This window comes from Ascaphus truei, chromosome 4 (genome assembly GCF_040206685.1).
Source record: "Ascaphus truei isolate aAscTru1 chromosome 4, aAscTru1.hap1, whole genome shotgun sequence".
NCBI lineage: Eukaryota > Metazoa > Chordata > Amphibia > Anura > Ascaphidae > Ascaphus > Ascaphus truei.
Window position 1 is genome coordinate 223,819,895 of NC_134486.1, and position 22,412 is coordinate 223,842,306.

Sequence of the window (22,412 nt, forward strand, 5' to 3'; positions counted from 1 at the left end):
AGCATGTTGTTAATATATTCTCCCATTGTTGTGTGAATTCTGCTGACGTAATGTGATAGGCTGGTGATAAGCCAATCCTTAAGCCCCTAGGTATCATATTCTTAATCTTATAGTTTTGCAAACTGGACACTTCCCACCATGTTTGTATTTGTGATTTGAATAATTTTGTAAGGTTTTTAAAATATTCGGAGATATTGTCTGGCTCGCTCGTCAAGATGTATGTATTTTCTAATGAAAAGACACTCTTAGCTTCCTCGTCCCACAAGCTTGTATCCCAAAGATTGGATAAAAATCCAGTCATTAGAGTAGGAGCTGATATATGAAAGAAAGGGATTCACAAGTTCCCTTAACAAATATCTGAAAACACCATATGTAATTTAACACCCACTAGGATATATGATTGTGTAATATGATTTTAGCCTATAATATCAAGATAGATATTGGGTGCTACCTATGTGCTGATATGTCTTGTACCCCATTACTCACTGCATTTAAGTTATATTTGGTCAAGCTTATCAGTCGTAAAGGCACCTGTTATAAGGATTTATTCCTCTGTGATATGGATAACTTTTTTGTTTCTGCTCAGCCATTGATATCAACATTGTTAAGCTAATTACATATAAAAGGTTACACTTATCCTTCACCCTAGGATTAGTATATATAAATATCCTATGATTACACAATAGTAAAGGTTAAGGAATAAGCAACAGAATCTACAATTTGCACTTCTATTTATTGAGTTTTTATATAAAACACGTTACACATTGTTCAATTGTGGATTTAAGATTTAAATATATATGTATATCATTATTTTAATTAAAGCACAATAAATGTTACGTTTTAACAGCCTAGGAATGCACCGTTAATGTGCTTCTTGCTGGGGAAGGTCCTTATGACTTAGGGCCCTTTTCCCTTCTTTGAAAATACTATTATATTTATATTTTCTCTATTGTAATACCTGTTTTGAAAAGTGCTGTGTACATGGTTACTGCTACAGTATATACTTAAGCTGGCTATAAGTTTGTGTTGAACATATTTTCCGGGTATATTTCACTATGAAGAAAGAGCTTCTTCTTCTTCTTCTTCTTCTTCTTCTTCTTCTTCTTCTTCTTCTTCTTCTTCTTCTTCTTCTTCTTCTTCTTCTTCTTCTTCTTCTTCTTCTTCTTCTTCTTCTTTGTACAAAATAAAAAAGGAGTAGATGAACAGGACATATATTTAAAAAAAATATTTTACATGGGTTCATGTATAAATATCTTCTATCCCAAAAGAGTAGTTTGGCCTTTTTCAACTAATTTTACCTTGACAGGAAGCAGGAGGTCTCCAGAGCTGAAATGCGTGTTAATTTCCAGGCACCTGGCTCCCGAAATAATTACAGGGGAAGTTGTTGCCTGTAGCATCCCCTCGGTAGAAAACAAGATGGCTTTTAAGTCTCCCACCTAACATGAGCGAATAGGAAGCTGCAACATCATCTGTCGTGGTTTTCCATTGGCTCGTGTGACATTGGCATTTAAACGACCAGGAAGTAATGGCGACAGCTTCCCGGGTAAATATCTCTGGAACCAGGGTGTCCCCGAACTTAAATGAATGCAGTAATTCTCAGCTAGTATGTAGGATGTTCTTCATATACATCTAATTTGTGACTTGAGTATCAAGACTGTTTTTGTTTATAAGATCTATGTCAGACACAGGGTGTAGCTTCGATAACTTTGCTGCTACATCGCAAGTTTTGGCATGTTCCCGTCGACCAGTTTGTCATTTGAGTTATCACGGTATTCAGAAAGAATCTGAAACCCTCTCAAACCATGAGGTAGGAAAATGCTAAAACCGCTCGGTGTAGCAGAAAAGTAATCTAAGCTTTTTGCATGAGCAGGCAGTCTCTGGAGAAGAACCGTATTAATTTCAGGTCCGGAGACCCCTTGCTTCCTGAGTTACAGGCCCCGGTATGGGATGCCGGTATCTCCTATACATTTAAATGTCCCAGTCACATGACGTGGAACATTTAAACATTGCGTTGAAATACCGGCACCCCATTACGGGGCCTGTAACTCGGGAAGCAGGGGGGTCCCCGGACCTGAAATCAACGCGGTTCTGCTCCGGAGAAGCCCTATTCAATGTACACTAGTATTATAATTTTAATTAAATTAGCTTCATTACCTTAGAGGCTACCTGCTAAGCATTGAAGGGGTTTCATAGTTACATAGTTACATAGTTACATAGTAGATGAGGTTGAAAAAAGACTTCCGTCCATCAAGTTCAACCTATGCTAAATTTAGATAACAGATACTTTATCCTATATCTATACTTATTGATCCAGAGGAAGGCAAACAAAAAACCCCATTAAGGGTAAAAATTAACTCCAAGAATTGGCAATCGGATTAATCCCTGGATCAACATCCTTGCCATGTATACTTATTTGGTATATCCCTGTATACCTTTGCCATCTAAAAAGATGTCCAACCTTTTTATGAACAAATCTATTGTATCTGCCATCACAGTCTCCATGGGTAATAAATTCCACATTTTAACTGCCCTTACTGTAAAGAACCCTTTCTTTTGTTGCTGGTGAAATTTCCTTTCCTCCAACCTTAATGGATGGCCCCGATTCCTTTGTACTGCCCGTGGGATGAATAGTTCTTTTGAAAGCTCCTTGTATTGTCCCTGAATATATTTGTATATAGTTATCATATCCCCTCTTAGATGCCTCTTTTCTAATGTAAATAAATATAATTTAGCTAGCCTCTCCTCATAAGTTAGAATGTCCATCCCCTTTATTCAGTTGGTGGCTCTTCTCTGCACTCTCTCTAGTTCCATAATGTCTTTTCTTAGGATTGGTGCCCAAAATTGTACTCCATATTCAAGGCGTGGTCTTACTAATGCTTTGTAAAGGGGCATAATTATGTTTACTTCCTTTCCATCCATTGCCCGTTTGATGCAAGATAAGATCTTGTTTGCCTTTGCAGCTACTGCATGACATTGGGCACTATTGCTAAGCCAGCTGTCTACAAGCACTCCTAAATCCTTCTCCATCAAGGATTCCCCCAATATATCTCCATTTAATTTGTAAATTGCCTTTTTATTCTTGTATCCCAAATGCATAACCTTACATTTATCTGTATTAAACCTCATCTGCCATTTACCTGCCCTCGTTTCCAGTCTCTCCAAGTCTTTCTGAAGAGAAATTACATCCTGCTCTGATTCTATTACCTTACACAATTTAGTATCAGCAGCAAAGATGGAGACTTTGCTCTCGATCCCAACCTCAAGGTCCTTAATAAACAAGTTAAAAAGCAGGGGTCCCAGTACCGATCCCTGAGGTACTCCACTCACGACTTTAGCCCAACCTGAAAAAGTTCCATTTATGACAACCCTCTGTTGTCTGTCCTTTAACCAGTTTTCAATCCAGGTGCATATATTATTACTGAGTCCAACTTTCTTTATTTTGTACACCAACCTCTTTTGTGAAACCGTATCAAAAGCCTTTGCAAAATCTAAGTAGACCACATCAACGGCATTACCCTGGTCTAGATTCCTACTTACCTCCTCAAAGAAACAAATAAGTTTAGTTTGGCAAGATCTATCCTTCATAAATCCATGCTGACTATTACTAATAATTTTATTTTCCATTAGGTATTCCTGAATATTATCCCGTATTAAACCTTCAAGTAGTTTCCCTACTATTGAAGTCAGGCTTACAGGTCTGTAATTTCCGGTTGTGATCTAGCTCCCTTTTTAAATATAGGCACCACATCTGCTTTACGCCAATCTTGTGGCACTGAGCCTGTGGAAATGGAGTCCTTGAATATTAAATATAATGGTTTTGCTATTACTAAGCTTAACTCCTAGAGAACACTTGGATGTATGCCATCGGGGCCAGGTGCCTTATTAACTTTAATTTTTTCAAGTCGCTTATGAACTTCTTCCTCAGTTAACCAATTGTTCATTAATATGGAGGTTGTGGCTTCCTCCTGCGGCACTACTATTGAACTTGTGAACTTGATTCTTTCCTGGTAACCACAGAGGCAAAGAATTTGTTTAATACCTCAGCTTTTTCCTTATCTCCAATAATCTGCCTACCCATCTCATACTGAAAGGGTCCTATATTTTCTTTTCTCATTTTTTTGTTATTAAAGTACTTAAAGAATTTTTTAGGGTTGACCTTACTTTCTATTGCAATCCTTTTTTCATTATCCATTTTTGCTAATTTGATTGCCCTTTTGTAATTTTTGTTACATTCCTTATAATTCTGATACAATGTCTCTGTCCCTTCTGATTTAAAGAATCTAAACGCCTTCCTCTTCTTGTCCATTTCCTCCCCTACCTGTTTATTTAGCCACATTGTTTTTGACTTATTTCTTTTATACTTATTACCCAAGGGTATACACTGATAAGTGTGCTTTTCTAACAATGTTTTAAAGACTGCCCATTTATCTTCTACATTTTCCCTGCAAAAACATCATCCCATTGTATTACTACTAGATTAGACGTCAGTTTATTAAAAGTTGCCTTTCCAAAGTTGAAGGTCTTTGTTGAACCCAAGTAATCTGTTTTTTGATAATTTATTTCAAATGAGACCATGTTATGATCACTGTTACCCAAATGTTCCAGGACTTGAATATTTGTTATTACTTCTACATTGTTTGATATGACCAAATCCAGAACTGCCCCTCTCCTGGTTGGTTACTCAATAATTTGGGTCATATAATTGTTTTTAAGCACCCCCAAAAACCTGTTCCCTTTTGTTGTAACACTAATCTCATTGCCCCAGTCTATGTCTGGATAATTAAAATCCCCCATTATGCAAACATGACCCAGTTTTGATGCCTTCTCCATTTGCAAAAGTATTTTAGCTTCCTCAATCTCACAGATATTTGGTGGTTTATATCATATTCCCAAAAACATTTTCTTTATACTTTTACCTCCACTGCTAATTTCTATCCACAAAGTCTCTACACTTTCATCATTCCCTTCATAGACATCATCCCTTATAATAGGTTTTAGATCCGGTTTAACATATAAACATACTCTACCTCCCCTTCTATTTGTTCGATCCTTCCGAAAAAGAGAATAACCCTCTAAATTAACTGTCCAGTCATGAGTTTCATCCCACCATGTTTCAGTAATGCTTATGATATCATACTGCTCCCTTGCAGCTATTAATTCATGCTCCCCCATTTTATCTGTCAGGCTTCTTGCATTAGCAAGCATGCATTTCAGTTTTTTTTCAGCCTGTACTATTATCTTATCTGCTCCTTCCTTTCTGCGCCCACTTTGTTTAGTCTTTAGAAGTTTTCTAGTATTATCTGTATTTACTATGGGTGTCTCAGTGCTTGTCAAACTTGCACTTGCCCCCATTCTACCTCCATACCACCTTGTATCCTCATCTATTCCATTTAGTTAATTATCTGTTTCATTCCCCTCCCCCTTCCATCCTAGTTTAAAATCTCCTCCAACCTTTTTAACATTCTCCCCCCTAGCACAGAAGATCCCTCTTCATTGAGGTGCAATCCGTCCCTAGAATATAGATGGCAACTCTCAGAAAAGAAGTCCCAGTGCTTTAAAAACCCAAACCCCTCCTTCCTGCACCACTTTCTTAGCCATGCATTAACCTCCCTGATTTCTGACTGTCTCCCTGCGGTAGCGCATGGCACTGGTAGTATTTCAGAAAATATTACCTTGGCGGTCCTTGCCTTAAGCTTTTGGCCTAGATCCCTGTAATCATTTTTTAGGACCCTCCATCTTTCTCTAACTTTGTCATTGGTGCCAACGTGTACCAAGACCGCCGGATCAATCCCAGTCCCCCCCCAACAATCAGTCTACCCGATCCGCAATGTGCCGAACCCGAGCACCCGGGAGACAACAAACTGTTCGGTTCATGCGGTCCTGGCAACAGATTGCCCTATCTACCTTCCTAATAATGGAGTCCCCTACCACCACAATCTTTCTTTGTATCTGAGCATCCTGAGTCCCCTCTGTGCTGGAGGACCTATTCCCCTGGCTGCTAGAGGAATTAGTCTCTCCCAGCCTTGCCATTTCTGCCCCAACATTCCCAATATCATCACTCAACATGGCAAATCTATTTGGATGTGTCAGCTCAGAAACGACCTGCCTCTCCCTATTGCCCCTGCTTCCCCTTCTAACTGTCACCCAGTTAAACCTGAATAGCCTGTTTATAGGGGCAGAGAGGGTGGATGAAGGGGGTAGTTGCCCCAGGGTGGGTGGTTAGGCCTGCCCAGAAGGTTGCGGGAGTGGTTAACCCCTTCATTACCATAGTGGTGGGAACCGCTATGGTAATGAAGGGGTTAACCACTCCCGTTACCCACCCGTAAGGCCTAACCACACACCCATGGGGCAACTACCCCTTTATCCCATCCCTCTACCCCCAATAAACATTAAAAAACATAACAACCCTACTACCCACCTCCTTCCCTCCCCAAAAAAACAACACATACAATTCAGTAATGGGCAAAATTACTATTATCCAGATATGGATAATAGCTAATTTGCCTGGTTAAAATTAAACATTATCCAGCCAGCCTAAAGTAAATAAAACATGCACTTATCCCTGCCAGGATGAAGGTTATCCTCATCACCATCCTCCGCGTCCATGTTTTCCGTGGACAGCAACAGTACAATCAAAAATACAGTCTAATGGCCCCTAACGCCTTAATCACCTTAGCAAATAGTAACTGCTAAAGTATTTAAGGGGTGAACCACCCTCCCCCGCTACCAGCCCGGGCGGCCTAACCACCCACACTGAGGCAACTATTCCCACCCTCTACCCATTGATTGGCACAGTGTTACATCATGCCCATATAACATGGGCATGATAAGCCACTATAACAGGCAATGGGCAACCTAAAAAAAACAATAGCACCAAAACTACACAACAATAAAAAATACCTAAGCACCTAAACACAAGAAGAATAAAAGAAATCAAAAGCCTAAACACGAAGACTGGGAGTGGATCTTACAGGCTGCGGCCAAAAGCTCCATCTGCTCAACGTTAAAAGAGAACGCATATAAGATCATGATGCACTGGTATCACACCCCACTACGTCTATCCAAATTCGTCAGCGGTTATTCCCCGCTCTGCCCAAAACAGTGCGGGGAAACAGCAGACTTAGTCCACATGCTGTGGTCCTGCCCGAGGGTACTCCTGATTTGGGAGAGCATTAGAGTATGGGCACAAAGTATCCTCGACTTAGAGGTCCCCCTGGACCCGTGGCTGTTCTTGTTGGGCAGACGGGCCCAGAGGCTGTCGAAAGCAGCACACAAATTGGTGGCACATTTGGCTACCGCCATCAGGTGCGAGATCGCAGCAGTGTGGAAACAGCAAGATCTACCAGTAATCCCCAAAATTCGAAACAGAATGTGGCATGTTTGCCAGATGGAACAGTTGACTAGCTGGGTCAACGACTCTGGCCGAAATTTCCTAAAAGTGTGTGTGGGAGCCATGGCTTACCCAATCCGACATCCCCGGGATAGATGCCAGCACAATTCTGCAATAATAATCACAAGTGCGTTCTCTGGTGACTGAGCAGAACATACTATAACATAGGTACGCGACAGGTAGGACCCCCCGACTATTAAAATCGGACCCAAGAGGAGGAGTCGTCAGGCTCTTCTAGGAGTACGCAGCACATGCCAAAAGCAGATCTTCCGACACCGGAGAACACGGTGGAAGTCCATTCCTCCCCCCCCCCTTCCTTCCTTGATGTTTTCACCCTCTGTTGTCTTGTCTTTGTTCCGGTTAGTCGTGTTTGTCTAGTCCTGTGAGTATATGTTGTTAGTCCCATGTTGATTTTGAGTGATTTTACCCTTGATGGTGAGAGTGAAAAGGGTAAACATCGGGGGGTTTCGAATTGTTTTACTATGGGATGTGGCATAATGTACTTGTTGTGAAACCCAATAAAAAAATTTGAAGTTAAAAAAAAAAAGCCTAAACAATCCAAAAATGTAATAAAAACAAGTCCTACAAATACATAACAATTAGCGCAAAACATTCAACAGAAATAGAAAACATAACAATTAATTAAAAACAACAATTTGACAAGAAATGCATTGCCTGTCACTGTATTTATCTATAGGGCACTGATAAATACATTGGCAGTCAATGGCCAAGCAAAAAAAAAAATACAATACAATAAAAAAAACAGAAAATTTGAAATTCAATGTTTTTTTGCCTTCTGATGTCTCCACCCTCCGATTCCCGGTGTATCTGGAAACTCTCGATCCGCGACGCCATCCTCCCGTGATCCTCCGCATCAGGTAAAATCTTCTTTCTTCAATGTTCTTTCTTGAATCTTTTTTCTTTAATCTTCTTTATTTGTAATCCACAGAAATCCATAGGTAAATCTTGCCTCGTCGTCTTCTTAAGATAAAATGAGACGAGACAGGCCTTATATAAGGCCTGTGACATCACATTTTTAGGGTCAGATGGTACAGCTCCAATTTGATTGGACCCTGTACCATGTGACAGGCTTATTTTTTTTAAGGATGTAACATCACATCCTTAAACAATAATAACTGCAATCACATGGTAGTACAGCCAATCGGATTGTCCCCAATCCGATTGATTGAATTACCATGTGACATGTTCCTTTTTTTTTATAAAGAATGTGACATCACTTTAAGGGATGATGTCACATCCTTTAAAAAAAAAAAGCTGCCATCACACGGTACAGGAACCAATGGGATTGTGAGATATACCACGTGGTACATTCACAATCCCATTGGTTCCTATAACATGTGATGTTTATTATAAAGGATGTGACATCATCCCTGAAAGTGATGTCACATCCTTTAAAAAAAATGAGTACCATGTGATGGCAGCCATGTGGTTTTAAGGATGTGATGTAACACCCTTGGAGATGACGTAAAATCCTTAAAAATTTTTTTTTCAAAAGCCTGTCACATGGTACAACGTCCAATTGGATTGGAGCTGTACCATCTGACCCTAAAATGTGACATCACAGGCCTTATATAAGGCCTGTTCCGTCTCATTTTAGCTTAAGAAAACGACGAAACAATACTCCCTATGAAGTTCTATGGATTTACAAATAAAGAAGATTCAAGAAGGAAGAAAGAAGATTTTACCTGATGGTGAGGATCGCGGAGGATGGCGTTGCAGATCGAGAGTTTCCTGATACATCAGAATTTGGTGGTTGAAGACATCTAAAGGTAAACAAAACATTGAATGTATGTAATTGTATTTTTCAGTTTTTTTAATTGTATTTTTCCATTTTTATTTTTTACCTTGACCATTGACTGCCAATGTATTTATCTGTGCCCCTTTAGGATATAGATAAATACAGTGACAGGCAATGCATTGTTTGGCAAATGGTTGTTTTTAATGAATTGTTATGTTTTGTATTTCTGTTTATTGTTTTGAGTTACAGTAATTGCTACTGCTGCGGCCAGCTTGAGTCTGACCAACCCACCATCTCCACTGAGTCTAACATTTGCCCGTAATTGTCCGGGGCTTTTTTCGGCTGGTGCCCGGCTGGCGCCAAACTTGGCCGCACACCAGCCGAATCTTCCCCTCCCCACGTGCGCATCTTCGTTGCTCTTCCCCTCCCCTTCCGACTCCCTGGCTGCTCCCCCTGGCTGCTCCTTTGCTTCGCGCAGATTTGCACATCTTCCCCTTACCCCTGCTTCCCCTTCAGCCTTCGGGGATGCCGGGGAACCCTGGCACGTGTGACCGGCGCCACAGTGACGCGCGGCACGCGCCAGGAAAAAAACCAAACCAGCCGCCGTCTGCCCGCACATTGCCCCCACATTGCGGTGGCGGCCGCAGGAGAATGAAGGCGGCCGCCACTGTATGTATTTGTAGGACTTGTTTTTATTTAATGATTGGATTGTTTAGGCTTTTGATTTATTTTATTCTTCTGGTGTTTAGCTGCAATTTCTTTTATTGTTTTGGTTTTTAGGTGTTAGATTTCTTTTATTCTTCTGGTGTTTAGGCGTTTGATTTATTTAATTGTTCTGGTGTTTTGGTGCTTGGATAGTTTTTATTGTTGTGTCTTTTTGGTGCTGTTATTTTTTTAGGTTGCCCATTGACTGCTATAGTAGCTTATCATGCCCATATTATATGGACATGATGTACCACAGTGCCAATCAATGGGTAAAGGGTGGAGATAGTTGCCCCAGGGTGGATGGTTAGGCCACACGGGTGGGTAGCGGGATAGGGGGGGTTAACCCCCTAATTACTTTAGCGGTTACTAACTGCTACGGTGATTAAGGGGTTAGGGGCCATTAGATTGTATTTTTTTATTGTTGTGCTCCTGGCAACGGAGGACAAGGACGGGGAGGAAGACATGGACGACCTTCATCCTGATAGGGGTAAGTAGAAGTTTTATTTACTTTATGCTAGCTGGATAATGTTTTATTTTGAATGGGCAAATGCACTATTATCCATATCTGGATAATGGTAATTTTGCCCATTATTGTATTGTACTGTACTGTAATGGTTGTTGGGGGTAGAGGGGGTGCCCATTAATTCCCTTTGGGATTATCTTTGCTCCCATTGAGGGCATAGGTAACCACACTGGCAGTGAATGGGTGTATTAGCTAGTATTGTGTTTTAATGTTTATTGTGGGTAGCGGGTTGGGTGAAAGTGGCATTTGGCCCTCGTGGGTATTTATGCCTACCGGGTGGGTAGCGGGCGGGATTAACCCCTTCATTACCATAGCGGTATTAGTCGCTAAGGTAATGAAGGGGTTTACTACTCCTGCAACCCCCCCCCCTCCCCAACCCCCGCAAGTCCTACACAACCACCACGGGCCAAATACCGCCTTCACCCACCCCCGCTACCCACAATAAACATGGCACTGGTAGTTAACCCCTTCATTGCCTAATGAAGCTGCCTGTAAATGTATATTAATTGCATCGGATGGAAGCAGGGGTCAACAAAGCTTATATTAATGTGTATCAGCTCTGGAGACTCCCAACATCAATCCGATGCAGGAAAAATGCATTTTTATTCATAACTCCTGCTCTCAGATCCCATCTCAGCAGCCTTGTGCTGGCAAAATACATCTTTAATAAGCTCGCAATTACAGAGCTTCGATAATCTAATCGGAGCTGCTAGAATGCCGAAATTGATCAAAATTGCATCATTTTGGATTTCTGTAGCTCCCGCTCGATGTGTTTGAGCAGGAGCGTGAAATCGCAAAAAAATGCCTTCCCTGCGCCATTTGACTAACTCATCGAACCTTTCGGAATAGATACAGATACCTAGCAAAATTTTGCGATAGCTTCTCAAAATCCTCGATGAGTTGGTTATCAAAGCTACCAGAATAGGCCCAACTGGGTTTATAAATGTATTTATTGTATATTTTATATATTCAGTTCAAGTATATTTGCCTGCCTCTTCAGTTATGTGTTTAAGTGAATTCCCTACCTTTTGGGTATATTTTCTTTTATTTTGGTTTAATACATTTTTCATTCTTTCTGTAAATATTGTATTTTGATTTATATTTGGGGTGGGGAATAGTGTGCCTCTTGTGGTTTCATTTCTTTTTTTCTTTCAAACAGCTCTGGAGACCCACTGGTTCTCATCTCCATCTAAAAATGCGGTTTATGGACATATCATTTTATCTGATCAAATACATCTTCTGCACTGTTTTCCTGATGGTTCTTCATGAGTCTTTCTTAAAAGTGTATTAATATAGTAAATAGTGTGAAAGCACAAATTGTTGTATATTGTTGTTTTTATCATTGTTAGCCTTCACTTTTCATGAAATACTTGCGTTAATTTTTTTTGTTCCATTTATAATTTGTACAAGATTATGCATGGTAATTTATTGTGTGCAATGGCTATCTTGGTCTTATTTTAAACTTCACTTCCCAAGTGAAATGATGGAAACAGCTCTTGATTTTGTGAGATGAAGAAGCTATAAAAATGACTATGAAATGCTACAGCAACGATGTAACAAAAGCTCTGTTCATGTTTCAGTCACACAGAGTGCTGTTTTAATACCCACTGCGTATGTAACATAAGGAAACCTAAGAATACCCTGTAGATTTTAACACATCAATGGAAAACAGATCTGCTTTTAAACATAAAGCCACTGACGGCAAATCAGCACAATGTTCCCAGTTGAGCAATAACATTAGCCAGAAGTGTTAATTCTATAAGTGCAGCAGGCAATGGCTAGGGACACAAGGCTGCCTTATCTATCATCACGCAATCATGGAAATTATAACGACTATGGCAAAGATAAGCAAATCAGATTATAACCAAGTGACTGTACTAGGGCACTGTTGTTATTTTAACCCATGCCATTTTAGCAAAAGTTATTTTTTCTTAAGTTAACACACTGTCAGATACAGTACATTGGTTTATTGGATTGCATATGCACAACCACAGAAACATTCATAATGCAATAGGAAGTTCAGACGGTGCCAAAGAGAGCACTGCAGTCGCCAATTGTATAACTCAAGGCAGAAATAGATCAAGGCTCACCAGCGATGTCAATGTGAATAAAACCTTTACAACCTTTTTTAAAGAACACATCTTTATCATCTAAATTATAGATTTCTTTTTTCTTCACTTTAATCATTTGCAGACCAGGGATCTGTTGCTACTCTACATGAATTATCTGACATTTGTCATGTTTTCTAATTGTGAAAGACCTATATCTAGGAATTAACACAGACATACAACAAAAATATGAATAGAATGATTTCAGATCTAAAAATAATACTTGGATCCACACACATATGGTTGTATTTTGAATTCAGGGTTTTGTTTTACAAACAAATTGAGTTAGACCAGGGGTGCGCAAATTGGGGAGAGGGGCGCAATATTTTTCAGGTGGCCGATATTTTTCAGGGGGGCCCGGCGGTTGCAGAGGCCCCACGCTCTTCTCTAAATGTAATGCTGTGGGATCGTGTGAGGCCTATGTAACTTCACTTACCTTGTCTCCGGCAATGCGTCGCCATGGCAACGCGGCATCAAATGATGTCACGTTACCGTGTGTGGTCATTCTATGCCGGAGACATGGTAAGGAGGGGGCGTGAGCAGGGGAGGAGTGCAGGCAGGGGGGCGCAGGGGGGAAAGTTTGCGCACCCCTGAGTTAGACCACAAATTAGATCACTGTGCATTTGTAGTGCAAACAGTGGGAAATAGAACAGTGCTATTTAACCGAATTTGAAGATTAAATTATTTCAAAATAAGTCCAAAATAACGCAACACTAATGACACTAATGTCATCTTTAATGTATTACAGTTAGGTAAAAGCGTTGTTCGAGTTTTTTAATTAGGCAACTTTGGACATTCTCATCTGGTGAAAAGATATAAAACGTTGCCAGAAGTCACCGACTGTGAATATCACAATTAGCGAACACCTTAATATCAACTTTTAAAAACTTTGTGGAGTTTGGCAAATATTGTGAAAATTAAAAAATTGTAGCATGCTAATTTTGTAAGTCTTAATCATGCTTCATTTGTCTTTATCACTCCCTCAGTTTGACTTCTTTATTTATATGTACAGTAGCAAAGTTTTGACTTCAGAAAGATCTATGACCTAAATCACTTTGAGGCACATACCTGTACATAGGCAATTTTTTTTTTTTCAAACGTAGTGATTTATTCTAATTTACCCTTTTGTGCTAACTTACAGCAAATACTCACTGATTGATCAATTACTTTATTTGCGATTTTACTACATTTGATTGGTTTTAGAAATCAGGCAACTATTACAGGCATACCCCGCTTTAAGGACACTCACTTTAAGTACACTCGCGAGTAAGTACATATCGCCCAATAGGCAAACGGCAGCTTGCGCATGCGCCTGTCATAACGTCCTGAACAGCAATACCAGCTCCCTACCTGTACCGAAGCTGTGCGCAAGCGGGGAGACTATAGAGCCTGTTACACATGCGTTATTTACATCAGTTATGCATGTAAATTACAATTTCAGTACAGTACATGCATCGATAAGTGGGGAAAGGTAGTGCTTCACTTTAAGAGACTTAAGGGGGATTGCATAGGTTTTATTTCATTTTTTTAATTGGGATGGGCCCTGGACATCTACCCCTGGCCAAGGGCACTAAGGGCAGTCCTTGCTCTTCCCTGACTCCCAAATAGAGTCAGGGGTAAGATAATCACTCCTCACTCCACCAAGGGGAGGGGACAGTAGGTGCCAGATCCTTGCACACCTCTGTGTGACTACCAGTCTCTCTTAGGGGGAGAGACACTAACTACATTTAGGTGTGCAGCCCCTTAAGTACTGGGGAGGAAGGTCCAAGGTCTGAGCCCAGGATTGGACAGTACACAGGCCTTAGCCGCCTCCTCCCCTGTCACTCAAGGAAGCTGTTTACTGTGGGGAAAACCCAAGATTGGTCCTAACACTGCCTGCACTGTTACCAGAGCTTGCATGTCAGGGAGGGCAGACTGGTATCCAAAACTAGACATGGCTACACTCATATAAAATAAAATGTATATAAAGGAAAACTAACATTTAATTGAAGTGGGGTCCATAATGAAATTGGCTTCATGCTGGTTTGAAACTCTAGGTGCCCTAAACAACAAAATATATTTATCTTTTCTTCAGGTATATATTGTGCCTATATTTTAGTTTTACATATGGTTCAGCAAATACTGGCAGCATTATACAAATGTTTTAATAAATATTATAATTAAAATAGAAAACACAGGAAGAACAGTCATAACATTCCTCGTTAGCACCTATGTATTTCTTCTATTCACATTTGCAATAATATAAGCAATGGTAAAAATTATGTAAATGTGTTTAATCATTTTATTAACCTTGAGAGCATGTATCAGAGCCCATACTTTACAAAGAAGGCGTCCTCATATAAAATAAAAACATGTATCGCTTTTTCTATTTTGACTTTTTAGGTATGAACAACCAAAGTGTGACAACGGTGCAAGAGCCCATCCAACTAAAACAAGGGACCTATACAGAGGGCGACAACTTCAAGGCGAGTGCAACAGTTATATATTTTAGGAAGGTCTTGATGATAAATTAATTAAACTTGTATTTTAATCATGTTTAAAGATATGCTACCAGTCCCACACATAGTGGCACAAATACTCACTAATCAAAGGGCATATAATACTCTATTATTTTAAGGTACATAAAGATTGATAACTTACTGTATTGGTGTACTGAGATAAATGTTACTGTATAGGTATTTTATCTATAGCGATGATTCTCTATTACTTAAATGGAAAATACATTATAAAATCCCTTTCTGTATTAACATAATGTGTCATGTACAGTACTCTGTAATAGGAAATATGATGCTATAATTTACTTGTATTTTTTTACCCTGACAATCTCACAGATTTCGTATATGCATTTTAGCATATGCCAATTATATTTTTTAAGGGAGAGACTTTTTGAGACCACAGGCAGAATCATGTACAACTGTCCATGAGGAATTAGAAAAATAAAAAAAATACTTTAATCCATATATTGTACAGTAAGAGATTTGTCAAAGATTTACCAGTGTGGTGTAGTAAAGTGCTCCCAATGTAGTAATTGACCACTTTGAGCCATGTAGAAAAGTTCCTGCTTTATCTACAGTATGTACAGTATGCTGTGGCAAACTGAACTTCCCTCATTTTCTGACTTCTAAGATTGTCCCAATCAGCAATATATACTGAATTTACAATAGAATAAAAGCAGTAGTCATATATACCAGTGATTCCCAACAGGAGATTTGGGAACAACTAGGAGTTCATGAGCTGTCCCTAAGGGGTTCCCTCTAAAACATATGTAATGGCAGATCCCAGGTAGTATATTGGGTTCCTGAGTCCGTGTGAGAACTGAGCAGTTAGTAAAGCTCCAAACTGCACCTTAGCATGAGTGGTATAGCTGTCAATTACAGCAGGAGCTTCCAATGTCGCTCCCCACCATGCTTTGCATCCACAGCAGCAAGGCATTGTGGGGTGTGACTTTGTAAGCTCCTGCAGTGATTGACAGTTATACCACCGATGAGTTCTGCACAGACCAGGTGCAGTTTGGGGCCTTATTAAGCGTGTGTTTCCCCCATGAGCTCAACACACTCTATTGCCTGGGATGGGTGATACGGGTTTGTTAGCAATAGTCTGATGAGTGGGTAATAAGATTTATTAATTAGGGGTTCATGGAACAAAAATTTCCCAGTAGGGAATGTACAATGTAAAAAGCTTGGGAACCACTGATATACACCATTTGTTTTTATAGGTTAAATCCATTAATGGGTTTCAAAATTAAGGCCAGATGCTTAAACTATGAAAAACAAAGCCCCATTGGCTCTCACCATCACATGATTTCTTCGTCACTGATGACGAAATGGAAGAGGAGTCCTCTTCCATTCCTCTTCCTGTAAGATCACATGTGTAGCACAGACCGGGAACTTCCCTACAAACATGAGCAAGTACATTATGACATAGACACAATGTCATTGGGCCCCTGGAGTACCAGTCTCTGTTATATAGGAGCTATATCCTTAGGCATCAATAGAGTTTAGTACAGCTTTAATTTTAAGTTATTTAGGTAGTCATATTTATCAATCATGCAGATATCATAAATGTATACATATACATACATATGTGGAAATATTGTAGAAGCAGTTGAAAAGTTGTGACCAGGGCTGAGTTATAATAGCAGTTTATTGAAAATTACAATATTCGAAGATATGTGCAAATATTTAAAGAAGCATTCCAACTAAATGACTACCTTTTTCCACATAGTTGTGAAGCAGGGTGTCTCCGCAGTTGAACTGCATTATTTTTTAGCTATGGGGATCCCTTACTTACCTCCGTAGATGCTACAGGTAATGCCTTGTTCTTAAATCTGCCACAGCCCAATAGGAAGTGACGAGATTTAAAGTTTTTAAACTCCATTTTGTTTTTTCAGCCTAGGATGGTACCAGGTAAGTATCTCTGGAACCAAAGGGTGCCTGAGCTGAAATTAAAGTGTTTCAGATCGAAAGGCCTCCTGCTATCCCACCTGTGTTGAAAAAAAACAACAAAATAAAATGGGTAGGCAGACCCACACCGTTAAGATTATTTTAATGATTTAAACATTTTAAGAAGTCAAACTTTGTGTCACTCTGTTCTGCCCGCAGACCAGATTAACCCCCTATACTGAGGTGGAGAGTGAGTAACCACACACCCGCAGTAGAGAGAGCGTGCCTGGAGTGTGGATTAGTTTGCGTGGACTAGGCCAGGGGTACCAGGGTAGATAAGGTGCTTGCCAGATCCGGGCGTAGAGAAGATGCCGTAGTAGGTTCCAAAGCCAAGGGTCGAGGGTAACAGAGTTCCGGGTGGTAGGGGTCCAAGTGCCGTGTTCAAGGGGTACGAGAGGTAAGCGTAGTCGAGTGGAAGCCGAGGTCGGGGAGCCAGAGAGGGTTGGTAGACGAGCCGGATCGGTAACGAAGCTGAAACAGAGAGAGAGAGCAAGGCACAGTATCCAACAGCACTAGTCAGACGAACTATGCAGAGCAATGTTGGAGAGGAATCACAGGGGTAATAAAGTGAGGAGGACGAATGGGAGGAGGGGGCAGAGCAGAGGCAAGCCCAGGAACCCTTTGTGATAGGACAGGGGTTAATGTCCGGGTTTGTTGCAGGTGCACAGTATGAGGGCGTGAGACTGAGAGCTGAGACGGCCAGAGCGCGGAGCTACACTGCTTGTGCAGTGAATAAATTAAGTTGTGTGGCGCGCCCCCTGTAAGGGAAGCGGGCGCGTGTCCGGCAGTGACGTTGGCGGCGTATGGGAGAGCCGCGGGGGGGGCGGAGGAACGGGCCGCGATGCAGAGCGGGGGCAGAAGAGACCGCAGCCAGCGGGAGAGGTAGGGAAGAGCAGCGCCGAGGGCGGCGTGTGCCCAGATTCCTGACACTTTGGCTTTAAATATCTCAACAACCGGTGACGTGCAAACCTCAAGAAATTTGTTTTCTATTTTCCCCCACTTGCATCACTAAGTTATTTGATGACATGCAACTGTAGGTAGATGCAATAAAATAATGGTATGTGTGTGTCTCTTGCCATAGTACTTCTAATATTTGTATACGCCACAAAATAGTGATAGTTTTTAGATGGTGTAAACCTAGATAAAATATTTGTATGAACTGTAAAAATCATGACATTAATAAATATGATGTTGATAGCTACTGTACAATAGGAAAGTCTTGATTGCAAAGTGTGACTTTTGACAACTGGATATACTGTACATACCCTTAATACCTACAGTAGTATTTAGAGCACATAATATTCAATTGATATAGTCTGTTAGTGCTAAATTGGACTGTTTACAGATATATGCGATTCTATACAACTTTCAAGGCAATGTGTTTCTTTATATTTTGCACTATGATTGCATTAATTGGCTTCAGCATTTTTCTACTAGTAAAAATATTCTCTCTCTACTCAGGAGGATACATTTTTTTTTGTCTGAGGTTCATGATTCCATACTTTGCATGTACTTTAACTTTGGTAAATTTATATAGCTTTATATATTTTTTAAATCTTAGATACCAAATACTCCTATTACCACAGATACATTATTATAAGAAAACTAGATATGTCTCTCCTGGTTAGTTCACATTTTTGACCATTTGATGGTTAGTTTTCACATTTGTGACAGTTTAGTATGTTTAATGTTTGGCTGGAGAGAGAGACCCTGGGCGAATTTTTATTAATTTTGCAAACTTTTTGCAGTTAAAGTCCAATATTTTCCAGTTTTGCAAACTTGCGCAATCATTTTGGGAAGATTTAATTACCTCTGGTAATATTGATAATATACTGTACAGAATGAAACTTAATTTATATGATAGTGTAACAAACAAAAATAACACTACAGCCCAGTTTAAGTGATTGAGCTGTAAGGTGTCTTCCAGCTCCAAAAGATAGCACTGCTTAGTAAAGTTACGCTGATATGCCCTGACCCTGGACTCAGGATCCGCGCAAATTCCCCCCTTTCCCATAAACAATACAAACTCCAGTTTTGGAGGAAAGACCACAGCTTTAATGATAACCATAAAATAAATAAACATTCCACATAAAGGGGAATTGCCTAAATGTAGCCCTCCCCAAATCCAAAGAATATGGATTCTATTCCCAAAAGCCAGCTGACCTAACATGACAGTCCCACAGTAGGTCCTAAATGGACTTCCAAAAGAGGAAGAGGAAACTGCCCTTCAAGCCCACTGACCCAGCCAATCTTCCTCAACCCGCCATATAGTAGGCCAGAGTACTAAAAATAGGCTTACAATTCTTTTCCATGACCAGCAGGGAATTCCCCACCTTTATTAAAGTCAAATATACTACTGTTGGGACAAAATAGCACCTATCCCACCACTATATATATATATATATATATATATATATATATATATATATATATATATATATATATATGTGTGTATGAAGCTTGGCTAACACGGTACTGATACCTCTACATGTATATATAATATAAAATTAAAAACAATTTACAATGTAATATATTATAACAGAAGAAAACCTTTCACCAACACCAGATGCATTGCCTTATAGAGAAGGAGGGAGGGAACCAGGACCACAGGCAAAGGGAAGAGGGAAATTCAGGAAGGTCTTTTAATTCTCCCCTTCCCCTCTTAACCCCATCCGTTCTTAACAGCCTTTCTTCCCCTGCCTTATTCTTAAACCCTTTTTGGGACCCACATGGCCATGGTCAGGTGTCCCCTTTCTTATGTTTCTCATGTGCCTACTTACTTTATTTTAAGATTGTATTGATTTTTTACTGTACTGTATATTACACTTTTTTCTCTTTTGATTTTGGAGGAAACAAGGGAGTATAAGACCCACATCCACAAAGATCAGTTAAGTCACTCAACGTGACGTTAACCTAATATGTTAAGCCTAACAGTGTTTCTTCAAAGGGCAATAACGTAATGTTAAATAATTTTTCTCTCCAGTAAAGAGCATGGCGTTACTATAATGGTTAATGTGGGGCCTAAAGTAATGTTACTTAGGTCATACCTTACCTTGGCATTACACACATACTGTATAGTACAGACCCTAAAACAGGACTTTTACAGGGTCTGGATGAGTGTAACACCACATTTAAACATTAGTTCACTGACATGGCATTAGTTCCAGCATTATTTCTCTCCTCTCTTTCTCAACTTAGTTAAACAACTTAAGTAAAACACCTACTGCACCGACACACTTTATTCGAGCAAATACCCAGTATGTACCTGGCAGATACCTGGAATGCGCCGCTCCTCACCTCTGACAAGCCTCGTTGTGTTTGCCTTCCCAGCCTGGGTTCATGCCTGGCTGACGGGCGGCTGATCTGTTAAATGATAATGATTAGGATTTAATAGGCTGCAATGCTTCGCGTGTCTACCAGATGGCATAAATTCATGAATTGTAATGCAGTATATATATATATACTGTGCAGTATTGCAGCCAGCGGGAATAAAATGCTTCAATCCCTGCTTGGAAAATACCTCAATGCACTCGGCCAGAAAACAGTCACAAACCTCAATACACCCGGGTATACCCGAATTCGTGGGACTAGCCCAGCTCGAATAAAGTGTGTCGCCAGTGTATTGCATTGTCTGGATTGGACACATTTTGGAAGACACACTCATTGTCACGTTTTTTCTAGACAATGCAACATTATGCTACAATAATTTGATGTAGAAAGGTCATTGTTTTTTAATATAATTAGCTCTGAGGAAACACGTTAACCTCAGTGAACACGACGAACGTCTGTTCTCTTTATGTGCGTTGACATAACAGAGCTCTGTGCGTCGCGTCCTAAATGGACAAGGAGTTGGTGCAATGGTTTGAAAGTATGTATGTAGTCTATTAGGCACAAAGTAAACTGCTTTGACTTTACTTAAATACTTTGAAAGTAACAAAATTATAACCAAATTACTTTAGTAAACACCTTTAGTGGCACAATACGAAACACCACTTTCTGTAGTGTACAGTATGTACATCCCTTAATGGTAATGTTTCAAACAAATTTGCTGCATTTTAAATTAATGATGATGCTGTTGATGTTGTATTTAAGTTTTACTCCCAGTACACCTACCAGTACTTAACTAGGGTTGAGCGAGTATTTTGTGCTCTGTGTGTTGTTACTATTGCAGTCTGCCCAGTACAGATAACTTTATTTTGTCCTATGACTGGCTATATCTTTAACAGTATCTGCAACTTAAAACAACGATTCACCAGTGTTCAAAGCTGTCGTCTTCATTTGAACACACAAAAAGGAGTCTCAGGGCCAGCAACTTGTGATGCCCCTTGCAGGGGTCTAAAAGGATAATGCGTGGTAAACCTGGGTGCTAAGGCATACAAGAATCTGGTCAGGAAACACAACTAGTACATAGGCAGTAGCCAAGCACACGAAAAAACAAGAGATCAAGTAAATGCAAAGAAAGTCATTTAATTACTAAAATGAATCCAACGTTTCGGTACAAAACCTGATGAAGGTGCTCTGCACTACAATGTTGGATGCTTGGATTACTTTTTAGTCATTAAATTATCTTTTTTGCATTTACTTGATCTCTTGCTTTTTGGTGTGCTTGGTTGCTGCCTGTCTTCATTTGGAAACCATTTCAATATTAGACATAGGCGTGAAGTCACAGCCAATATAAATATCACACATTAATTCCCAAAGATGTGAGGCATGAACATGACTCCAAAGAACTTATGTATTCTTACACAAAGAAAAGCAAACAAACCATTAAGATAACCTTTGCAGTATTATTTCAATTTCATTCACCAGGGCAATTAAAAGATAATATCGGTAAAAAGTGTGTTTTATTTATTTATTTTGTATGTTATTTTTTGTTGATAATAGCATGATGGTTATTTTATTTTAACCCCTTCGGTGACGCAGGGTTTTCACAATGCCCAATCCTCAGTGATAATCACTTTTATAGCTTCAAAAGGAACGTTGTCTGACCAGTTCTGAGCTCACAGGGTCTGTGTGTTTGTACATTTCTATTGGTAATCAATTGGGAGGTTTGTAACTTCTCCTCCTTCGTTTCAAGCTCGCCCATCCCACCTTTTAAATGGGAGTTCTGGCTATGTACCCATGAAACACCAGTCTATTAACACAGCTCTCCCTCCATTAGAGAGATTGGGAGAGTGTTATAACCTACAGATGGCCCATAGTGTGACACAGTTGTAGGCTTAAAATACTTTGGCCAAAGGATTGAACTAAATGACCCTTGCCTATGAGAAGATAAACAGATAAGTATTTAACTATATCGTTTGTCATGTTGGATGTAGCACTGGGACTTTTTGTCTTTTGTTCTATACACGAGGTTCCGATCCTAGTAACACTCCTGTTTACACAAATATATATGATGTTGTGGTTTTGGGTTCTGAGCTTACAGGGGCTGTGTGGGTCGGCCCAGTTTCAGTCTATTTTATAATGAATTACTTTTTTTTTTTTT

The 22,412-nt window shown here is 39.9% G+C and overlaps 1 protein-coding gene across 2 annotated transcripts in view; it reads left to right on the forward strand.

Moving 5' to 3' along the window:
• SMOC2 (SPARC related modular calcium binding 2) overlaps positions 1-22,412 on the forward strand; it is a 438,788-nt gene that overhangs the window by 318,310 nt on the left and 98,066 nt on the right. For both annotated transcript variants that reach the window (XM_075596923.1, XM_075596922.1), the window contains exon 9: positions 14,868-14,950. In XM_075596923.1, coding sequence (XP_075453038.1) covers positions 14,868-14,950 — 83 coding nt within the window. The remainder of the gene's footprint in view (positions 1-14,867; positions 14,951-22,412) is intronic.